General features: G+C 48.3%; 2 protein-coding genes across 2 annotated transcripts; both read left to right on the forward strand.

Annotated features, from left to right (window-relative positions):
• The first annotated feature begins 13133 nt into the window (after positions 1-13133).
• On the forward strand, positions 13134-15233 carry LOC120710845 (V-type proton ATPase 16 kDa proteolipid subunit-like). Its single transcript, XM_039996410.1, has 3 exons — positions 13134-13245; positions 13351-13526; positions 15048-15233. The coding sequence occupies exons 1-3, from the start codon at positions 13167-13169 to the stop codon at positions 15231-15233; spliced, it is 441 nt and encodes a 146-aa protein (XP_039852344.1). The 5' UTR covers positions 13134-13166.
• Positions 15234-18080: 2847 nt separating this feature from the next.
• LOC120709325 lies at positions 18081-20497 on the forward strand. The gene is made up of 2 exons (XM_039994937.1): positions 18081-19161; positions 20172-20497. The coding sequence occupies exon 1, from the start codon at positions 18194-18196 to the stop codon at positions 19004-19006; it is 813 nt and encodes a 270-aa protein (XP_039850871.1). The 5' UTR covers positions 18081-18193; the 3' UTR covers positions 19007-19161; positions 20172-20497.
• Positions 20498-22367: the final 1870 nt, after the last annotated feature.

Consider the following 22367-nt stretch of genomic DNA (forward strand, 5'->3'; position numbering starts at 1 on the left):
CGACGCCCGTGCCTCCACGACTTGGCGTCTTCAACCGCTGTCCGCCTCCTTGGTTTTGTGGCGTAAACCAAGAAACCCGCCTTTCGTCGCCGCTTGCGCCCTCGATCCAGGAGTGGACGCCACAGCTGCCGCCCGGCCTGAGTTCCTGTCCCGGCTGCCCTTCACCGCCGTCCACCGCACGGTCCATCGGCCACAACACCTCCACGGCAGCTCTCCGTCGATACTCGACACCCGTGTACCTGCAATCCAAAGACCAAGCGCACAATCACACCGCACGGTTGACAATTCACTCATCACAGGCAAGATAGAGTACTCACATTCCTCAATCTCCCCCTTGATGAGTGCATTGTCAACACACCACAAACGAACCAGGAGAAGTGAAAACAAAGAAGAACAAAGAAGCACGAAAGAGAAGAACTCAAGCAAGTGACGAAAATCTCAGAAATGCAAGAACAGTCACTTACTCAAGCAAAGATCGATTCCCTAAGACAAGGGCAACGGCTCGACGCAATCGATCAAAAGTCAAAACATGACTCCTCAAAGACAGAGGTAACACTCGACGCGGTCATGCTCTAAGTGGAGAGAAAACCAGGAGCCAAACAAATCAGAAACTCCCAATGCAAAGCTTTTTCCTTTCACAAGTGCAACTCTCTCAAAAATGATGCACTCTCAAAGCCCTGTGCACAAGTCTCCCCCTTGTCCGATCACTTCTCTCAAAATTCTCCCCCTTGTTGGCACATGCACACATCAAGCCTAAAAAGACCTAAAGCTCCCCCTGAAGCTGAGACTCCCCCTGAACAGATGCTATGCAGTGAATGCAATGCAGAAGGTGTAAGTGAAAGCATTCATGGATACAAGGATATGAACAACATCTAATCACAAGCACGTGTGCATCCATAAACAAGACCTGCATCTAGCTCAACAGTGTATATCAAATCAGTCTAGAGCTAGGCAAGTTCAGTTTAGGAGAAATAAAAGCATCACCCATGATCTAGCACTAACAAATAGGGAATGGAAAACAGTGCTAACCATACTCATACAGGTGTGCCAAACCAGCCAAAGCATGTTGCAAACATTTATTTTTCAATCAAATTATATCAAGCAATTCTTAATGTCAGGGGTTAAAAAATTGTTATGCTTTACTTAGCAACGAGGCCAAGCCTATGTCAAAGACAATCAGAAGCTTAAGACACTCGTTTCAGTCATGCACAGCCTTGCCCGGGTTCTCACAAGTGCAAAGTGAGCCATCCAGAAAGCTCGATCAGTGCGACAAGCAATCCCACCTGGATCTTTTCAATCCATTTCAAGAACAGTTCAAGCAATTTTATCAAATTTAGATCATTTCAAGTATGAATTGCTGAACAAAATGCTACACTAGCATGAATAAGATAGCAAAAGCATATCAACACGCCCTAACATGCTAGTAGCCAAGACAGGGTGATCATATTTTCAGATTTTCAAGTCAAAATAGCTTAACTCAGATGATGTCATACACACAGTGGAGCAAGCTATACATGATCAAATTTATCAACTCACACTAGCAGGCACTAGAAGATCATAGTAGTGTATACAAGAATGCTAGTGCAAGTGAGACAATGCAAAATGCAAACATGTACAATGCATATGCACAATGCAGCTACCAAACCTAGAAAGCGAAGAGAAGCAAATAAAACCAACAAAGCTAACCAAAGAAAAATCAGCGATCAAAAGGGGTAACAAACCCCAAGCTCCTCTCGCAAGCGTGCAAAGGTGTCCTGCTCTAGCGGTTTTGTAACACCCCAGGTGTTAATCACCTGTAGTTAAGGTTAATCACATGCTTGACATGATAATTAGCACTAATTCATTCTTGTATAAAGATACTAAATAATTTTGGTTAGTTTTTTTTCATTTTTGTAATGTTGATTTACTTTAAATAATTTTGAATTCTTCTCTCTTTAGAATTTCAAATTTTATAAGGTTTCAACTTTCAAATCTAGGTGGAATGGGTTCCCGAAGCTATTCTATACTTCTGTGCAAAATATCAAGATTTTTGCATCTCTCCAACTACTTCGTTTGAGTGAGTAAAGAGAGAGGAAAGAAAATTTTATGAAAATATCAGCTTTTACTGTAGCGCCGAGAGCCTTCTCCTTCGTAAATTCGCTGTTGTTCGTCAACATGCCATGCCACCTCACCTCCACGCGTTTGCAGTCGAGAGGCCTCTGGTGCTTTCCCCTTCTTCTATACGCTTCTGCTGCAGCTCGACCACTGCCTCTCTCTCTCCATCGTCTCTCTCACGCGCGAGCGCCGCTCGCATGCGCTACTGCTGCTGCCTGTGCTGCTGCTGCGGCGCCGAGCCGCGCGCGCGGCCACCTGCCCGCGTACCCTGCGCCGTCGCCCGCCATGGCCGCGCGGCCACGAGCCGAGCCGACGTGTGCCACTTTGCCCCGCTCGCCGCCCGCTTGCGCGCCGCGGGCCTAGCCCGCGTGGCACCGGGCCATGCCTCCGCGAGCCACGGCGTGCCGCAGACGCGCCCAGCTCCACCTGGCCTCGTGCCATCTCGCCTCGCCGCCGCGCCGTTTCGCGGCGCCACCACCCGCCATAGTCGCCGCCGCCCCAACTCACCGCGGAGCCCCCTCATCCGTGCCCCCACTGCCCAAATCGAGCACGCCATCACCCTCCACTCCATCTCCTGAAGCTCATGCACCCCACCATCGCCGCCCTCGCCTGCCGGAGCGCCGCCGCCGCCTCCATGAACGCCGGCGAGCCCCTGCTCGCCGTGGCGCTGCCCGTCCGCTCTCCCTTGGCTCAAATCGAGTACTCCACCACCTTCCTAGCCTCTCCGTGAAGCTCATAGACCCGGCCATCACCTTCTAGCGCTGCCGGACTGCCGCCGCCGGCGAGCAGAGCCGTCGCCGACCGCCTGCCGCTGCGGCCCCGCCTCTCCGACCGCCCCAATCCCGTCCAAGGACACCCCAAGGTAGAGCGCTATCTCCTCTAGCCCCTCCCCCTACTCTCCCTCGCCGCCGGCGACCACCGTCGCCGGAAACATGGCCGCCGCCGCCTCCTCTGTTACCAAATCCGGCCAAGGGCCTAGGTGCAAAGAAATAAAAGATTCCAGGGACCCCAGTGTAAAAACCAGGGTCATAATTGCAATAATTGGTTTTGTTTTTACCTTTTTGCAGTGAACTTTAAAAATTTATAGTAATTAGTAGAAAAATCCTAAAATAGTAAATAAATACTTTCTAGAATCCTTGTCTAAATTTCTATCTTTTGGAACCAAAATATGACATGTTTTAGTTAAACATTTTTGCTACAAAAATAGAATTATGTTTTTTTTATTTTAAAACTAGTGGTTCTTATCTTTTAAATAAATAATGTTTGGAGCCATGTCATGCTATGAAAATTTTATGGTAGCAAGTACATATGATGCTAGTAGTAAGGTAAAAATTTTAGCCCCATTACTTGACTTTTGCTTGTTATTTCATGTGCTTTGCTAAAAATGTTAAGAAATGCATATTTTATTTATATTTCATGCTTCAATGATGTGTTGCTCGTGATTTTTGAGCCAAATGTTGTTCCTGTTATGAGTAGCCCTATGTAAATTTTGGTAGGACCAATACTAGTCTTTAGCTTGAGTTCTCAAATATTTTGATATTTAATGCTTGATCCATGTTTACTTTGTAAAGTATTATAACTACTCCATTAATGTTTGTTAAAATTTAAGTTAGTCCTGTATAAGTTATGTTAACCTCTTGAGATCTAGTTCGTGAGTTGCTTTTATTTACTTTACTTTTATGCCTTGCTGGTTATATATTTTGTCCTAATTGTTCTTTCTTGCTTTATATCATTGCTTAGCCTTTTCTAAGCAAGCTAGTAATGCTTCTTAGTAGGAAACACTTCAGGCTAAAAATACTTGAATAAGCTCCCGTGTTGTAGCACCAACCCAGTTTCCCTTTTGAGTGTGTATGCGGTGCTTGCTCGATAAATGATTGCCCAGTCATATCTTTGTTCCTAATCGTATCGCATTGCATTGCATCGTGTTGTGCCCATCCAAGCGTGGCTTTGTATCTGCTCTACTTGTCTTTTTTGCGGTATCGTCTATTGTACTTCCATGCATTCAAACATCTGCCTTGGTGCATCTCATTTAGGTACGCTAAATGTACCACGTGTGGACGTGGAGCACGTGCTGACGGAACTGAACCACAAGACGGTGTTGGGTGGACGCGTCCTGAAGAGTGAAAGACCCACTGGAGCAATTGAAGATCCGACTCAAAGTCGGAAGGGCCCAAGGCCTTGTTAATACTAACACTAGCTTAGTGTTACTCCCAGGCAAGCCCCGGAGCATAACCCTTAACTTCAGTATTCAATGTTTATTTATATAATTATTGTGCATTTACGTTCTAGGAGTTGATTGGAACCGTAGATGCATGATCCCTAGGTTTCCTCAGTTACTCCACTAGTGTGCAGGTCGTTAGTATTGCAATGCTTAATTAGGGCTCGGTAGAAGTCGAGTGATTCCTGTCACTCGCGAGCTATAGGTCCTGGTTACTTATGGAAAAGTGGTTTGAGAATGAATCTGTGAGGAAAGAAAAATGGAGACCGGGCGGAGAGGAATTGGATTATGGATATGGAATGTTTGGAAAGTGGACCTCCGCCTGTGTCGATTGAGGACCGTTCTGTTGTTGGCAGTGCTGATCGAGGATTGAACAGTACTAACCACATACCGGAAGTAGGAGGTAGTCGAAACCGGTAAGCTGTGTACCACCTTACAGCGGTGATTTGAATTCCGCCATGCTACGCTGGGCGTGGGAGTTGGCGGGTGTTGGATAGGATGCCGCCTCCGGGTTCTCCGGGAGTTCACTGCGAGGGGCCCATCACCTGGGTTTTAGCAGGCGTAGTTCAGATGCCGTGGTAATGTGGAAACAGTTGACGCGCGTGGCCCGACAGGGCTTGCATGTGTCGTGTGAGTTAGGTCCACCTTGCAAGGTTAAATCGGATCGATTCGCCGTGACTCGCGGTTATGAGAGCCTTGATCTCTTTGTCACATCGTAGTAAGAAAGTGGAATGAAAGAGGAATGGAAAAGATTGGTTTGTGAGTTACTGAAGAATAATCTGCTCCACCATGTGTGCTCTAGATGTTTAGGCGAAGTTAGTTAATACTCGCTGTACTAAATGGAGCTAAAATATTGAAAGTAAGGATTCACTCCTAGCAGCATTTCAGCAAAAGAACTCCAGAGCCAAAAAACTTGGCATGTCTAGATAATGGGCTAAGTATACCCAAAGTCGGGTAAGCCTTGCTGAGTATTAGTATACTCAGGGTTTGTTGTCACCCTGTTTTCAGGTAACTGCTGCTGGCTGGAGCTAACCAGGATTCACATCGGTGGGCTCGATGTGACGTCCTCACGTCATCGTAGTAATCATTGTTTTTCTAAACTCAACTTCTAATTAGTTTCCGCTACATTTTGAACTCTGATATTTTACGTAAACTTGTGTGTAAAACTACACTTTGTAAATTAACTTTGAGAAATTTTGTCTGCTTGTAATCATCTGTGCTCGTCTTCGTGCGAGACTTCCAGTGTTTTTTCGATCCTTAAACCGACAGACGTCCGGATTACACCGTTTTAAGTGCACAGTAACTTGATTAAATATTAAGATGATAGTTAGCGCATTTAAGCCGGTTTAATTTGGGCGGTCCTGTTACAGGTTTGGTGAGGATATCTACGGTTTGCATCTCTGAAGGGACATGGATCAGGTCTATGTGTCCTCTCTCATGGTTGTCTCGCAGGAAATGGAATTGGATATCTATGTGCTTGGTTCTGGAGTGTAGGACAGGGTTCTTTGCAATGCTAATGGCTGACATATTGTCTAAAAAAATGGGAACCCTACCGAAACTCAAGCTATAATTCTGCAAGGTTTGTTTCATCCAAAGTATCTGGGAGCAGCAGCTAGCAGCGGCAACATACTCAGCTTCTGTAGAAGAAAGCGCTACACTAGCCTGCTTGCGAGAGGACCAAGACACCAAGGATGTACCGAGAAATTGACAAGTGCCGGATGTCGACTTGCGATCCAATCGACACCCACCGAAATCGGCATCAGAAAAGCCCACCAAAACCAGAGAAGAATCCGCGGAATACCAAAAACCAAACTCAGGGGTGAATTTCAGATAACTAACGATGCGTTTCACCACCTGCCTGTGGGAGGTGCGCGGAGAAGCCTGGTAGCGCGCACAGAGGCAGACGCCGAACTGGATGTCCGGTCGCGTCGCCGTCAGGTACAGAAGAGAGCCAATCATGCTCTTGTACTCCTTCTGGTCCACCGCCTCGCCGTCCAAGTCCTCATCAAGCGCCGTCGATGTGCTGATCGGAGTCGGCTGAGGAGACAGGTCGCTCATGTCGAACTTCCGCAGCAAGTCTCTAGTGTACTTGGCTTGATGGACAAAAGTGCCCTGAGGAGTTTGCTTGATCTGCAGCCCAAGGAAGAACTGCAGCTCACCCATCATGCTCATCTCGAACTCCCTGGACATCTGCTCAGAAAACTTGGAGACAAGAGCGTGAGAAGAGCCAACAAAGATAATATCATCCACGTATATCTGAACTAAAAGGAAATCAGTGTCAGATCGCATGAGGAACAAAGTTTTATCCACACATCCCATTTTAAAGCCCGGAGCCAACAAAAAAGTCTTCAATCTATCATACCAAGCTCTAGGTGTCTGTTTCAAACCGTAAAGACCTTTCTGAATTTTATAAACATGGTTTGGAAACTTGGGATTTTCGAAACCAGTGGGTTGCTTCACATAAACTTCTTCTTCGATAAAACCATTCAAGAAGGTAGATTTCACATCCATTTGGAAAACCTTAAAACCCTTGGAAGCGACAAATGCAAGAAAGATTTGAATCGCTTCCAAACGAGCAACTGGGTCAAAAGTTTCCTCAAAATCAATACCCTCTTTTTGGCAAAACCCATGGGCAACAAGACGAGCCTTGTTTCGAACAACCAACCCATCCTCACCCTGCTTGTTTTTGAAAACCCACTTTGTTCCGATGGGATTACAAGCAGGTGGAGGCTCGACCAAAACCCAAACTTGGTTTCTTTCAAAATTTTCAAGTTACTCGTGCATGGCATTGACCCAATTAGAATCAGAAAGAGCGTGCCCAATATCTTTAGGCTCAAAAGAGGCAACAAATGCTGAATGAGCAAAGCCAGCGATACTTGTTACCTTGGACCTGGTGACTCGCTCGTTGAGATCACCGAGCATCTATTGAGGTGGATGGCGGCGCTGAATGTGTCGCGGTGCTTCCCGTGTCGAAGTCGCCTCCTCCTCAACCAAAGTTGGTGTCTCCTCAGGTGCATCTGGTGAAGCCTGAGTCACCTGCTCGACCGGCCCCCGGGAAGTAGACGTAGTCGGGTCGGGGCCGTCGTCATCGTCTGAGCTCGTGGCGAAAGCAACTGGGTCCACAGCATGCGTGGTAGCCTCAGGGTCGTCCTCCGCAGGTTCTTCCTCCTCATCTTCAAAGATGGAGGTGCCGAGCTCATCATCTCCTGCAACTTCAAAGACAGAAGAATTGTACAGTGCAGTCTCGTCGAAAGTGACTTCACAAGTCTCTCTGACGATGTTAGTATCAATAATCAGCACACAGTACGCTCTAGAGTGAGAGGCATAACCGAGAAAATGCCGTTAGACGAGCGAGACTCAAACTTATCAAGATTTCCATCTTTCAGCACAAAGCACCGGCAACCGAAAACTCTGAGATGGTCAACACGGGGCTGGCGTCCAAACCGCAACTCATAAGAAGTCCTGTGCATGAAAGCACGCAAGAAAATGCGGTTGGACACATAACAAGCGGTGTTAACTGCCTCAGCCCAGTATTTACGAGGAGTCCTATGCTCATCGAGCATCGTCCTCGCCATCTCAACCAGCGTCCGATTCTTCCGCTCTACAACTCCATTCTGTTGTGGAGTGTAGGGAGAAGAATACTGGTGTTCAAGCCCTTGATCACTGCAAAAGGCTTCAAAACAAGCGTTTTTGAATCCTGTGCCATTATCACTGCGAATCGCTCGCATGGCCTAGAGTAGCTCGTTTTTCAACCTCAAGATCAAGTCTCAAACAAACTCGAAAGCCTCATCCTTGGTTCTCATGAAAAAGACCCAAGAATAGCGAGAAAAGTCGTCCACGATCACAACAATGTACCACTTCCCACCAACAGACATCACCCTAGAAGGACCAACTGTGTCCATGTGTAGCAACTCTCCAGGGTGAGAGGTCATCACCTGATTAACAGGCGGATGTGAAGTGGCAATCATCTTCCCGTGACGACACGGATGGCAAACAAGGTCCTTTTCAAACTTCAATTTGGGCAATCCTCAGATCAGGCCAAGTGAGCTAAGTCTAGACAACAAGTCGAAGCTCAAATGTCCAAGTCTCCTATGCCACTCCACAGATCAGAAGGACCAGTGAACAAGCAACGAGAAGGGCCAAGAGGAGTTCCAGAAAAGTCAACCAAGAAAACCCGATCGCGAGGTGTAATCCGGCAAACCAAATCTCCTCTAGAATCCAAAACATGCGAACAACCCTCCTTGAAGCGAACTTCAAACCCCTCATCAAGAAGTTGCGAAACAGAGAGAAAAATAAAGCCAAGATTCGAAACCAAAGCAACCTCTCTCAGGGTGAAGTGATCAGAAACCCGAATAGCGCCAAGTCCACGTACCTTTCCTCTTCCATTATCCCTGAACACAATGTACTCCTTTGAGCGCATCGGGGTGAGGCTGGAGAACCATTTGTCATTTTCGATCATGTGGCGCGAACAACTGGAGTCCATGATCCACCTGTTCTCCAAGCCTCCAACCTGCACATCAGTAGTGAGACAAAGGGTGAGCAAATATCTCAACACTGGGGTTAGCAAAGTGAGAAGCAAACCAGTGTCGAGCCATTTTCTCTACAGAAGGGTTAGCAAAACCAGACAAAGCGTATCCTATGTCCTGTCTACCGCGAGGCTAACGAACACCACCGCAAGGAAAGCGTGGAGCCTCAAAACCTCCTCCAAAGCCTCGGTCTCGTGGTCCATAGCCGTACTGAAAACGACCAGGAGCACGGCTGGCAAAGCGACCACCCACTGGAGCACGGTAACCACCACCGTCTCCCTGACCTCCATTTACACGGCGAGCCCTAGCATCTTGCCTACCACCACGCCGAGAAGGACCATGCACCCGAGCAGAGTACATGTCCGCGTTCCGTCTCTCCTGCTCTCGCCTCACAGCCCGCTTTCTCCTGAAGCAAAACTCCTCCAGGTGACCTTCCCTGTCACAGAACTCGCAGTGGTACCTCACCTCACGCTTGGGAGGTGGAGGCCTAGCCTGCGGACGGGGACGAGCAGCGCCCTTCTTCTGGGCAACCTGGGCTGCGGCAGCAGGGAGCGTGTCGAGAGGATTCCTCAGCTCATTGGGCTTTGGAACCCAAACCTGCTTCTGCGGAGGTGGTTTCGGTGGTTCTTTAAGCACACCATCCGCGGGGTCAACAAGCGAAGGCTGCGTGCTCGTGCGCGCAGTGTTTCCAGCAGCCTTGCCAATCTTACCATACAACCTGTCAAAGTCTGACTTCGTGTATGTGTAACCGACTCCAAAACCATCACTACGCTTGAACTGCTTAATCATTATGCCCAACTGCGGCTCACTGCTAGAAACCCAACTCAGAATCGTCCTAAGATAGGTATTCTCATTCTCCAAGTTGGCTTTCTATACCGCAAGACTATCCAGATCAGCAATCAAACCAGGGCAAACAGAGCAGTCAATTGGTGCGCTAGACTCTACGACCTTAGTCTTCCCAAAAGACTTGATCAAAGCGTTCTTCTCATCTAGCTCCGACCTAAGCGTGGGACAAAGCTTACAAGCACCAAGAAAAACTGGCCTAGACTTCACTCCTCTAGCTCGCACACAACAGTAGCAAACTTGGACTGCAACGAAGCTAGATCGGACTTAAAGATAGGACACTCATCGCATTCAAGCACATCGCTAACAATTGGAGCGTCCTTAACAAGTTCTAGTTCATGCTTGGCACCGTCTCCAACTTGGTAGATGCGCTGGAACTTGCTGATGAGGAGGCACAAGTCGTCGTCGCCCACCATCTCCAACTGCTCATCTGAAACAGAAGGCAAAGAGGCAAGAGAAAAGCCAAGAGCAGAGTTAGCGTTAGAGCTCGATCCACCTGGGCCAGTCACAAGAGCGATGCTCTTGGAAGGAGGGGCAACATTGAGCTTGGCTCGTGTCTAGTTATCCACCTCCGTGGCCTTGAGCTTGCTGAAAAGCTCGTTCACCGTCAGAGTCTCATAGCCAGCAGACTCAATGATGCTGCTCACCTTGAGATCCCACCGGGTGAGAGCAGCTTGAGGGCCTTCTCATGCTCTGTGTACTCAAGGGCCTCAGCAGATCTGTTCGCATTGACTTTGTTCACAATTGATTGAAAACGACTGAACATCAAGTCAATGCTCTCACCCGGCTCCTATATGAAATTCTCATATTCACGCCGGTGAGTCTCGAACAGTCTGGCCTTCACCTGAGGTGTGCCCTCGTGGTAGTTCTCAAGGCACGTCCAAACTTTGTGGTCTTCCTGAAAACCCTGGACGCGTGAGAACTCTGCAAGAGAAACGCCAGCGAACAAGGCATTGACAGCCTTGGTGTTAGCCTCGTGCTCGGACGCCTGAAGAGGAGAGGTCCGAACAGCAAGCACCTGGTAAGCCTGGTTCATGGTAATATCCCAGACATCGGCTCCCATGCTCTACAGGAAGTCTCTCATGCGAACCTTCCAGTAGTATAGTCCTCGCCGGAAAATACCGGGATCTTCCCAAGACTCGTCATGGTCGCCAAATGGTTTTCGAACCGGTTAAGGTACTGAAAACCTCAACCAAGCTCTGATACCAATTGAGGGACCGAAACTGGCGACCAGAGGGGGGGGTGAATGGGAGCCGATTGAAATTTCTTCCGAAATTCAAACCGTCGGCTTATATCCCGAAAATCACCACAAGCCCTCGAACCTAGGAAGGGAGAGTAGCTAAGGACTAGCTATCTCTAAGCGAAACGCCCTAGGAAGCGAAACAGAAGCAATAGCAAGAAAACTCCCCAAAGAGCAGCTTCATTGGCTCAGACCAGTCTGACCGCTTGCCAAGACCAGTCAGACCGGTCGGGCTGGGAAATTCAAACTTCAGACCGGTCAGACCGGTTAACCAGACCGGTCAGACTGGTCACTCCCAGACAGCCCGCAATCAAAGCTCCAAATGGCAAATCTCATGCAAACGAAGTCCAAATCCAATGAAACTTGGAGGATACCTTCGTATCTACCCCATGAACATATCCCCAAAAGATCTTTCCCAAAAGATTAACAGATCATGAGAATTCAAGGGAAAATCAAAGAGGATTGGGGTTTTCTCAAGAACTCAAAAATCTCAATTCGTGAGAACTCGCGATTCCAGCGGGTTTAGCACTAGGCTAGATATATTAGAATCGTCACAACGAGTCCATCAAACCACGAATCGAAGAACTTGACTCCTCCAAACACGAATCACATCAAAAGAGGAGAAATCAAGTCCAAAACGCAAAGGGGAAGAGGAGGACGAAAAGCTCAGCACACATGAGTGAATCTCAAATCAATTTCATTCATAAATCACGGAGGAATTCACCTATACAAAGGCTAGAGCCAACCACACCATCATCCACCCTCTAGATTGGAGACATTAGTTATAATCTAACCTTTCTATGCGTTGGAGACCTTGGCCCTAACCTAGAGCAGGGGGGAGGAGAAAGAAAAACCCAAAAGAACTCAAAAGGCTCGAAGGCTCACACAGCCACGGGCTGGTGAGGGGTATTTATACCCGCCGTGCCCAGATCGGTCAGACCGGTCCAAGAGACCGGTCGGAGCAGCAGAACCTGCAGTATCCCATGTACATGATCTCAATCGACGGCGGAGTTTCTTTCTTCGACTCGAAGTCTTTTCTGTGATGCCGCCACGTCGACGAAGATCCGGTCCGCGGTTTTGGAGGGTCCGCGAAACCCGGGTAGGTGGCCGGTTTTGTGAAAACCGCCAAAACTCCACGCGCGGGAAGATTCCCGCCTCCACACCGTAGCCCTAGACGCCGTTCCCGCCTCGGCCTTCTGACGGCCCTAGACGCCGCCCGACGCCCGTCACCTCCTCGCCCGCAGCGAGGCCCTGGACGCCGTCGACGCCCGTCGCCTCCATCAGTCCCGAGACCGACGCCCGTGCCTCCACGATTTGGCGTCTTCAACCGCCGTCCGCCTCCTTGGTTTTGTGGCGTAAACCAAGAAACCCGCCTTCCGTCGCCGCTTGCGCCCTCGATCCAGGAGTGGACGCCACAGCTACCGCCCGGCCTGAGCTCCGGTCCGGGCTGCCCTTCACCGCCGTCCACCGCACGGTCCATCGGCCACAGCACCTCCACGACAGCTCTCCGTCGACACTCGACGCCCGTGTACCTGCAATCCAAAGACCAAGCGCACAATTACACCGCACGGTTGACAATTCACTCATCACAGGCAGGATAGAGTACTCATATTCCTCAACTCTGATGATATATATGGTTAATAGTATTCTATACACCTTAGGTATAGCGTTTATTATACATCAAGCAGTCAAATTACTGACCGGATTGACTAGAAATTACTAAACCGAGTTACTATTATTGAAAATTTGTTTAGTAAATAGTTAAGTGTAGCTGCACCGCACCTAGAGTGTAGAATAATATGTAGGTATATATAAGTATCGTTCTCCGTTTCTCAGAAAATAAAACCGGAAGAGGGAAAAATAATGTGGTATCTGAGATGAGTTTGAACAGAATTCGAATTCAAGCAAATTAAAACCCGATCACAGCAACAAAGGTGTGGTTCTCATTGGGGGTTGGGCTGAAACCCCCTGAAGGAAAGACTGTAGAAGAAAGAGTCCATAACGAACAGTAGCAGTGTTGCAAGGGACAAGAAATGCTCCGCTGCTTTCCTGCCGCGGACCAACGCAACTCTCAACTTTGCTCCCGGCCCGGACGCCCCCTTCCCTTCGTATAAGAGAGAGAATCCTCCTCCTGCTTCCCCTGCCCCCGCCCTCGATCGACCGCGTCTGCTTTCCTCGCTCTCTCTCAACGCCGTCTCCGTCGTCTCGCCGCCGTACGACATTGTCCCTCCAAGGACACGACAGGATGTCGTCCACGTTCAATGGCAACGAGCTCGCCACCTTCCTCGGCTTCATCGGCGCCGCCTCCGCGCTGGTCTTCTCCTGTAAGACGACTAGACTGGCTGCGGATCGTATATTCTGCTCCCACATTGCCTCATCGACGATCCATTACGCATGACACGAACTTAATTGGTAACGTGCGCATGCAGGCATGGGCGCGGCGTACGGCACGGCCAAGAGCGGCGTCGGGGTGGCGCACATAGGCGTCATGCGCCTAGAGCTGGTCACCAAGTCCATCGTCCCTGTCGTCATGGCCGGCGTGCTCGGCATCTTCGGCCTCATCGTCGCCGTCATGGTCATCTCCGGCATCAACCCCCTCGCCAAGCCCTACTGAGGAACGTTGAGTACTTTATCCTGCTTGTGATGAGTGAATTGTCAACCGTGCGGTGTGATCGTGCGCTTGGTCTTTGGATTGCAGGTACACGGGCGTCGAGTGTCGACGGAGAGCTGTCGTGGAGGTGATGTGGCCGATGGACCGTGCGGTGGACGGCGGTGAAGGGCAGCCGGGACCGGAGCTCAGGCCGGGCGGCAGCTGTGGCATCCACTCCTGGATCGAGGGCGCAAGCGGTGACGGAAGGTGGGTTTCTTGGTTTGCGCCACAAAACTAAGGAGGCAGACGGCGGTCGAAGATGCCAAGTCGTGGAGGCACGGGCGTCGGTCTCGGGACTGACGGAGGCGACGGGCGTCGACGGCGTCTAGGGCCTCGCTGCGGGCGAGGAGGTGACGGGCGTCGGGCGGCGTCTAGGGCTGTCAGAACGCCGAGGCGGGAACGGCGTCTAGGGCCACGGTGTGGAGGCGAGAATCTTCCCGCGCGTGGAGTTTTTGCGGTTTTCTCAAAACCGGCCACCTACCCGGGTTTCGCGGACCCTCCAAAACCGCGGACCGGATCTTCGTTGACGTGGCGGCATCGCAGCAAAGACTTCGAGTCGAAGAAAGAAACTCCACCGTCGATCGAGATCGTGTACATGGGGATACTGCAGACCGACCGGTCTGACCGGTCCATGGAACCAGTCTAGAGGGTTAGGTTATAGCTAATCACTCAATATAGAGGGTGGATGATGGTGTGGTCGGCTCTAGCCTTTGTATAGGTGAATTCCTCCGTGATTTATGAATGAAATTGATTTGAGATTCACCCGTGTGTGCTGAGCTTTTCGTCCTCCCCTTCCCCCTTTGAGTTTTGGACTTGATTTCTCCTCTTTTGATGTGTTTCGTGTTTGGAGGAGTCAAGTTCTTCGATTCGTGGTTTGATGGACTCGTTATGACGATTCTAATCTATCTAGCCTAGTGCTAAACCCGCTGGAATCGAGAGTCCTCACGAATTGGGATTTTTGAGTTCTTGAGAAAACACCAATTCTCTTTGATTTTCCCTTAAATTCTCACGATCTGTTAATCTTTTGGGAAAGATCTTTTGGGGATATGTTCACGGGGTAGATACGAAGCTATCCTCCAAGTTTCGTTGGATTTGGACTTCGTTTGCTCGAGATTTGCCTTTTGGAGCTTTGATTGCGGGCTGTCTGGGAGCGACTGGTCTGACCGGTCTAGTTAACCGGTCTGACCGGTCTGAACTTTGAATTTCCCAGCCCGACCGGCCTGACTGGTCTTGGCAAGCGGTCAGACCAGTCTGAGCCAGTGAAGCTGCTCTTTGGTGAGTTTTCTTGCTATTGCTTCCGTTTCGCTTTCTATGGCGTTTCGCTCAGAGATAGATAGTCCTTAATCCTTAGCTCTCTCTCTTTCTAGGTTCGAGGGCTTGTGGTGATTTACAGGATATAGGCCGACGGTTTTAATTTCGGAAGAAATTTTGATCGGCTCCCATTCACCCCCCTCTGGTCACCAGTTTCGGTCCCTCACCTACTACCTCTTCGACGGCTACACGCACCTCGCCTCCGGCCCCTCCTGCGGCCTCTCCTGCCTCGCCTCTAGCATGGCCATTGGCATCGTCGGTGACACCGGAGTCAGGGCCAACGCGCAGCAGCCCAAGCTGTTCGTCGGCATGATCCTCATCCTAATCTTCACCGAAGCTCTTGGACTCTAGGTCTCATCGTTGGAATCTTGCTCTCCTCGCGCGCGGGCCAATCTCGTGCACGTTAATTAGACTACTACAGTACTAGACCCGCATCCATCTTTACTGTCGGTACTCCCTCCATTCATCCAGTTTTTATTGATATATTTTCATATAGTATAATGACCAAGAGCACTAAATGTGTTTATCAATCTAACAAATGCAATGCAGGCTTTTTGCAGATCCTCCAATATTTTAACTAGAAACTCCTTATTACTAGTGTTATTTATTGCCACAGCCCATGACAAAAGCAAATATAGATATCATTTATAAATATTTAAATTTTCGAAATATTGCTATCAAAAGTGGATGGAGAGAGTATAATTTTATTTAAGAGTCACTTATTATTATCAACTTTATTATTACTAGACGATTTGTTTTCCTTTTTATTTCCTAGCTTCTTAGTATTATAAAAAAATCCAATCCATTGACTATTTTTTTGTTGCAATCAAGTAAGTGTATATATAACAATAAACTTAATCGAAGAAGCAGAAAAGCAAGAAACGCGGCCCAGCGCACAAGACAGGCCCCAGAGCGGTTTTTTTTATTTTGAGTATTTTTTAATTATTTTTACAAAAATAGCATCTAGAAAATTTGGGTCCTGGCGCCGTGGGCCATGGCGCCAGGACCCCTGGCGCCTATATAAGCCCCAAACCTCTCATTCTCTTCTCATTTCAACCCGACGCAACCAGAAAAAGAGGGGTGAGGGGAGAGGGACGGCAGCATCTTCTTCGACACGTGGAACATCCTCATGCACATCTTCTTGGACCTCTTCCTCAGCTTCATCTTCCTCCTGACAACCAACTGCACCTTGACCATTCGGATAGGATCGAACAACCATGGCTGGAGGCCAGCCACGTTGCAAGGCATTGTCAATATATATTTTCCAATCGTCAGTGTTGGTAATCGTCATCAACTCCCAGAGATTTACTCCTTCGTTACCCCAATTCACAAGTATCTGTACCGATAGGAAATGAGTTTCCACATTTGTTCTCAGCCCAAGAACCAGCCAATTATATATGGATTCGAAACTTCTTTGTGCTGGTCTATCAACATATTTAGTTGTCTTCTTGAAATTGTTTAATCAACTCCGTTGGATCCATGGTCAACTGTACCATCCCAAAAAAGAGCGTGAACGCACCCCGCTGGACATATCTGCTGCAAACAGCTGGTCATTTCACTGCTTTCACTATTCTAAATATGATTTGCTATTTGGATAACATGATACTAAACTAACACTACAAAATAAAATTTCTTAATATTTTCAAAAATATACAAATATTTTGTAATATTAATTTAATTGTTTAATAATTTATAATATTTTCTCATATTTTTTGGTATTTAAAAAAAATTCTCAGTACTGTTGAACTATTTCCTAATTTCTCCTAATGTATCAAAATGTTTTCTTACTAATATTTCAAATATGTACAAATATTTTCCAATATTAACTTCCTTTTTTATTATTTTTATTTATTTTCTCAAATATGTAATATTTTAAATTGTTTCCTAAATATTATTTAAATATTTCGTAATTGTTCCTAATATGTAAAAATGTTTTCTTAATATTTTATAATATTTTCAAATATTCATTAATATTTTATAATACTAAGTTTATTATTTAATAATTTCTAAAATTTTCTCATATTTTCTGATATTTTAAAATATTTTCTAAATAATATTTAACTATTTTCTAATTTTTTCTAATATGTCATAATGTTTTTAATTTTTTTTCTAATACTTCCTAAGATTTACAAATATTTGAAAATAATAAATTCCTTTTTAAATATTTTCTGATATTTTATTAATTTTTTTAATATTTTAAATTTTTTTATACATATTATTTAAATATTTCTAAATATTTTCTAATAGTTTCTAATATTTCTTAATACTTTCTAATTTAAATTTACAGTGAAATAATAATCTATTCATTACAGTACAATTACGAAAATACTATAATACTACTACACTACTAATCCAATCAATTATAAAACTAAAATATTTTATTACTGAAAACTACTTGAATAAATCATAAAATAGCACTAAAATAATAATCGACTATACTAATACTAATCTACTCTATTGATAAAGTAATCTACAATACTAATTACACTAAAATACTACTACTTTAATAATCTACTCTATAAAAATACTAATATACAATACTAATTATAGTACTAATAACATATTAATCTACTCAGTTATATAAAATAATAGCATCCATAACTCTATTCATTAAAATACTAATAGTCAAGTAATATACAAACTTGAAAAAAAATTTACCTGAAATTGCCGCGTAGAATTTCCCACAGAGTTTCGCTGCTTTCCTCGTTCTCCCCTCGCCTCTCTATTTCTACTCGCTTCAGGATGAAAAAGGAAGAAAGAAATAGGGAAAATTCGATTCATGCCACCACAACTCCGTGAAATTGGGTTTCACGTTGAAAATCATGCCACTCAATGGCATCGATTTCAACATGAAATCAAAAATCGTGAAATTGTAGTGGCATGGATCCAACTGACCCAAAGAAATAAGAGAATGAGAGGTTTGGAACTTATATAGGCGACAGGGACCTGGCGCCATGGGCCATGGCGCCAGGCCCCTGGCGTCGTGGACTAGGGCGCCAGGGGCCTGACCCCGTGGCCCATGGCACCAGGATCCAAATATAATTTTTTTTACATTTGGATCCTGGCGCCGTGGGTCACCACCCCAGGGGCTATTTCTGTAAAAAGAAGTTTCGGAATACTATTTCTATTAAGAATGATTAAAAAATGCTAAAAATAAAAAAACCGGGAACAGAAGAAGAAGCGAACCATAGGCCCAGGCCCATTCCGTCTTCCGTTCGCCTGGCTGGCCGCCGCCGCCGGTGGAGGCGGAGGTGCCGGCGCCGGTGGAGCCTGCCGAGGCCTGGGCTTGGACGCAATCGGACGTCAGGGCCATGAGGCGGGATTTGCTGACCGTCATCCACCGCTACTACCTCGACGCCATCTCACGGCTGCCCCCAGCCGAGCTCAGGACCACCCTCGCCCGCGGGCTCCTCGTCGGCGGCCACTGCTTCGGTCTACTGGGCCCCGTCCACAACATCATCGTCAACTCCATCTGGTACGCCGCTGCCTTCCCGCTCCGGGGCGGCGCCGCCACCGACACAGAGGACGACGAGGTCCGCGCGATTCTCGCCACTGACGGCATCGTCCGTATCTGCCGCCGTTCCCTCCAGGGCCTTGTAGCTTCGCTCCGCCACTACTGCCCCTCCCTCTCCACAGCCGATGCTCTATACCAGCTCATGAATGCCGACGCCGACCTCTCCGCCGCCGTCGCACTGGCCAATGGGACCACCAGATCCAGCGCCCTGCGAGCCATGGCCTCTCAGAACCTTGTCGCCTTTCACCTGGCAGCCGAGGCTGCGCAGCACCCCAATCCCACAACCTTGGCTCACTTTGCATCATCAGTGCTGCCCACTGTCAGTGCGCAACACGACATACCCTCGTTCCTTCTCATCTACCGTTTCCTTTCGCCTGGGGACATCAACCACCTCTCCACTGTGCTACTGCCGGGGTTGCCATGTGAACCTCCTCAGCCACCACTGACGTTGGTGGATCGCATCTCAGAAGCAACAGTTCAAGGACACAGGAAAGCAAGTGCTCGCTGCTGTGAACTTGGCATCGCAACACTATGCATTAGAAACAGGCGAGCAGCTCATTCTTCATTCTGTATGCGGCGTCAGTCTACTAAACGACCAAGGACTGGATGATGGTTATTACCACATCAATTTCCTGGCAAATCGCAAGGACTCTGGTGGTTCTGCACTAGGCTTCCCTATGCTCGTATTCACTGAAGCAATTGTTCGTGCTCGCGATGAGATCGATGTTCGCCTGTGCGTGCTAGTTGATCCGCTCACAGATATTGGTATGTAACCCTCTCTCCTTAGGATTGGCCTTACTGTTACTGTACCAACACCACTATCGTATAATTCCGGCCAACAAGTTTGGTGAATAGTGGGACATCAATCCATCAATTCTGCTGCATACTTTGCTGCAATTGCTATGAATTCCTCTGCTGCTTAAATTGGCTGCTTCGGTGCTTCCTGTACAGAAAAAAAATGATGTCTGGACACTCTGATGCTGTCCTTTTACTTTGCTGAGCACCCAAAATCTTTCGGCAGCCAAATCTTTCTGGTCTGTGTATCCACTTACCAGTTATCATAGTTGTCCATATTTAGATAAGCCCAATGGGCTTCTGCTTCTATATCGCATTGTTAGTGAACCAGCTATTTCAAAAGTTCAGTTGTTCTGCTGAGTACCTGAAAGTTTTCTAGTCTTTGTATCCACCTACCTACCAGTCAACATATTGATGTCTTCCATAGTGCCACCAACTTCCCGTCCTGTCATTTTCCGGTGACAAGTAATTCCCTAGAGTCCCATACAATCCTGTTCCTCATTTTGATGACCCTGAATTGCAAGCTCACATAACGCATTTCCCTTTTTTTTTTTATTGATCCCCTACCTGAAATCCTCATCATAATAAGTGTTTACTGAGGTTTGAATTGCTTTGATTCAATTTTAGGTTGGTTTATTTGATTAGAGTTTATATCCCACCCTAGGTGAATGGTGCTTCTTTTTCCCCGTTTGAATTCTGGATGCACTTCCTCACAGTTGTTCCACAGCACTACTATAAATCATTTGTGTTGCTACTATCATACTTGGTACGGAGAGAACTACCTAACCTTGCTTCACCATGCACATATTGAATTCCAAATTGATTTGTCTTGTTTGATCACCTGCACATATCCATGATATGCTTTGTCCTTGTCGTGTGCACTGAGTTTGAAGAATGTTTTGCTGCACCATCCTGCTTTAGCCCATGTCTGAAAACTTGTAACTGACCTTGAAAAAAAAAATGCTTTTGGTAAAACATAGGTTGCTGCTTTGCTTGTGAGAAGAACAAAAGGAAGCTTGTACACCCTACGTATGATGAATATTCTGGTTGCCGGGACTTTGAAGAGGATGAAGTTGACTCTAGCAGTAATTTTCCAAAGCCCCTGGACGTGGACTACATCTTTTTTGATGCTAACTGGGACAGAGCTGTCGCGAAATACTTGGACGACCAAATTGGCTGCGGTGGCATAGGGTTATCCTGATGGCTAGGGCTTTGGGAGTCGCGGGGGTCATATATTGTCGGTACCCCAGGACTGGGGTACCCCCTCTTACTGTGTCTAGGCAAGGATCTTATAAGTTATCCTTAACTACATCCAAACAACCGGACCCCTGTGGTCCGGAATCCTGTTCTCCCAGCAGCGGCCTGGGCCGTTCCTCAGTTGGGAAAGGTCCGGAGACACCACGTGTCCCGGAAAAGGCAGGAACTCGTGCGCAAGCAGTCGGGACTCCGGACCTCCCCGAGGAGACCGGACCCCCGCAGGGTCCCGGACCCCACATGGGGTCCCGGACCCCCTGTATAATAACCGGACCCCTCGCTAAGGGAAGAGATCGACGCCCCGCGTCGGGGTGGTCCGGGGCCGCCACGTGTCTGCAAGACATGGCCGTTTGGGTTTCCATACCAACGTTCACCCACCATTGCATTTATTGCAGTAGGTGAACGTCTGCATTGATATGACAGAAGCTGAGGCGTTTCATTGACCGGGGGATACTATTGATCGCGTATTACCAAGGCAGTGGAGCCGCTGGCGCCGCCCATACTGCGTCTGCCAGATGGATACGACGGCTCAGCTTCGCCCATTATGACGCTACATAATAGCCTCAGCAGGCCACGCCGCAAGCTACGCTACTCCAACGAGCGCCTAGTTGACGGGACAAGAAAAGACCCCCCTGAGTCAGGAGAGCAGCAGTAAAGATTCGCTACCGCTGTAGCCACAGTCACGTTGGGCCCACCTGTCGGGGCATCAACGCCCTATGTATCCGCTCCCCCTTGATCTATAAAAGGGGGGGGACGCCGCTAGAAAACCTCAGGCTGAGCAAGAGCCAAGGCCAGCAGAGGATAGGTTCATACACAACCAAGAACAATACATCTCACAGTGGACGTAGGGTATTACGCTCCGGCGGCCCGAACCACTCAAAATCGTGTGTTCTTGAGTCCCCTTTCTCAGCGTAGATCTAGCCCCATTGCCTAGTACTTCCCCGAGTACTCCCTCACTGGGAATAGGCGGGTGCGTTCCGCCACCCGGCTGTGGGTACCCCTAGAATCCCCACGACATTTTGGCGCCGTCCGTGGGGAAGACAGGCGTTGGCTGGATTTTCGGGCTTCTGGGCCGTGTTCATCCTCTGCAACGACGAGCGAGAAGATGAAGGAAGGCAGCGCCACACTCACTTCACATGCCATGGCACCGGCGCTCCAACGCCCTCGGTGCGGCGGCGCACGGCAGCGACGCCTGCTGTGCGTCGCCACTGCGACACCTCAGAGCCGGCGTGGCAGCGCACAGCGAAGGCGCCGCTGCGCGCTGCCGCCCCTACGTCGACTCAAGGTTTTCTCTCAAGCAACGGCCACGCCTCCTCTGCGGTGGCATGGCGTCGGCTCAAGGCTTTCTCTCAACATGGAGCCTGGAGCCGACGGCCATCCCGGAGGAAGTTGACCGTGTCGTCCTGCCGTCTCCAGCACCGGAGATCCACCTCAGCGTTGCTCGGCGCTGCTGCAGACAGGACCCCGCCTCCTCGTGCGGGGGCCCCTGGCGCTAGCACCAAGGACAAGCCGGCGAACGACCGCACTTCTCCACGCGTCGCACCGGTCCATCTGCTGCGCAAGCGCTCTGGTTTCCATCGGCAACGGCGACGGCAGGGGGAGGGGGCCTCTTCCGTTCAAAGCCAAAGAATTTGTCTCATGCCATGTAAGCATGTGACAGCTCTTAGGCAAGAAGGGGTCCCCCGAGCTCCCGAAGTGATGCTGGATGATGCGGTTCAGGCACGTCCAGGGCGCCTTCACCTCCGAAGAACACGCTGTATAGCATGCAGCCGTAGGTTACTCCTAAGAAAAAACTAAGAGAATTCCTCCTTTGTAATAGCGTGGCGTCTACGTGTGTGTCCAGAGCGGTCAAGGTCCGACCTTGTAAACCCGACCTCTGGCCCTATCACACAAACAGGCAAAAGCGGTCCGGAGCGGTGGAG

This window comes from Panicum virgatum, chromosome 5K (assembly GCF_016808335.1).
Source record: "Panicum virgatum strain AP13 chromosome 5K, P.virgatum_v5, whole genome shotgun sequence".
NCBI classification, from domain to species: domain Eukaryota; kingdom Viridiplantae; phylum Streptophyta; class Magnoliopsida; order Poales; family Poaceae; genus Panicum; species Panicum virgatum.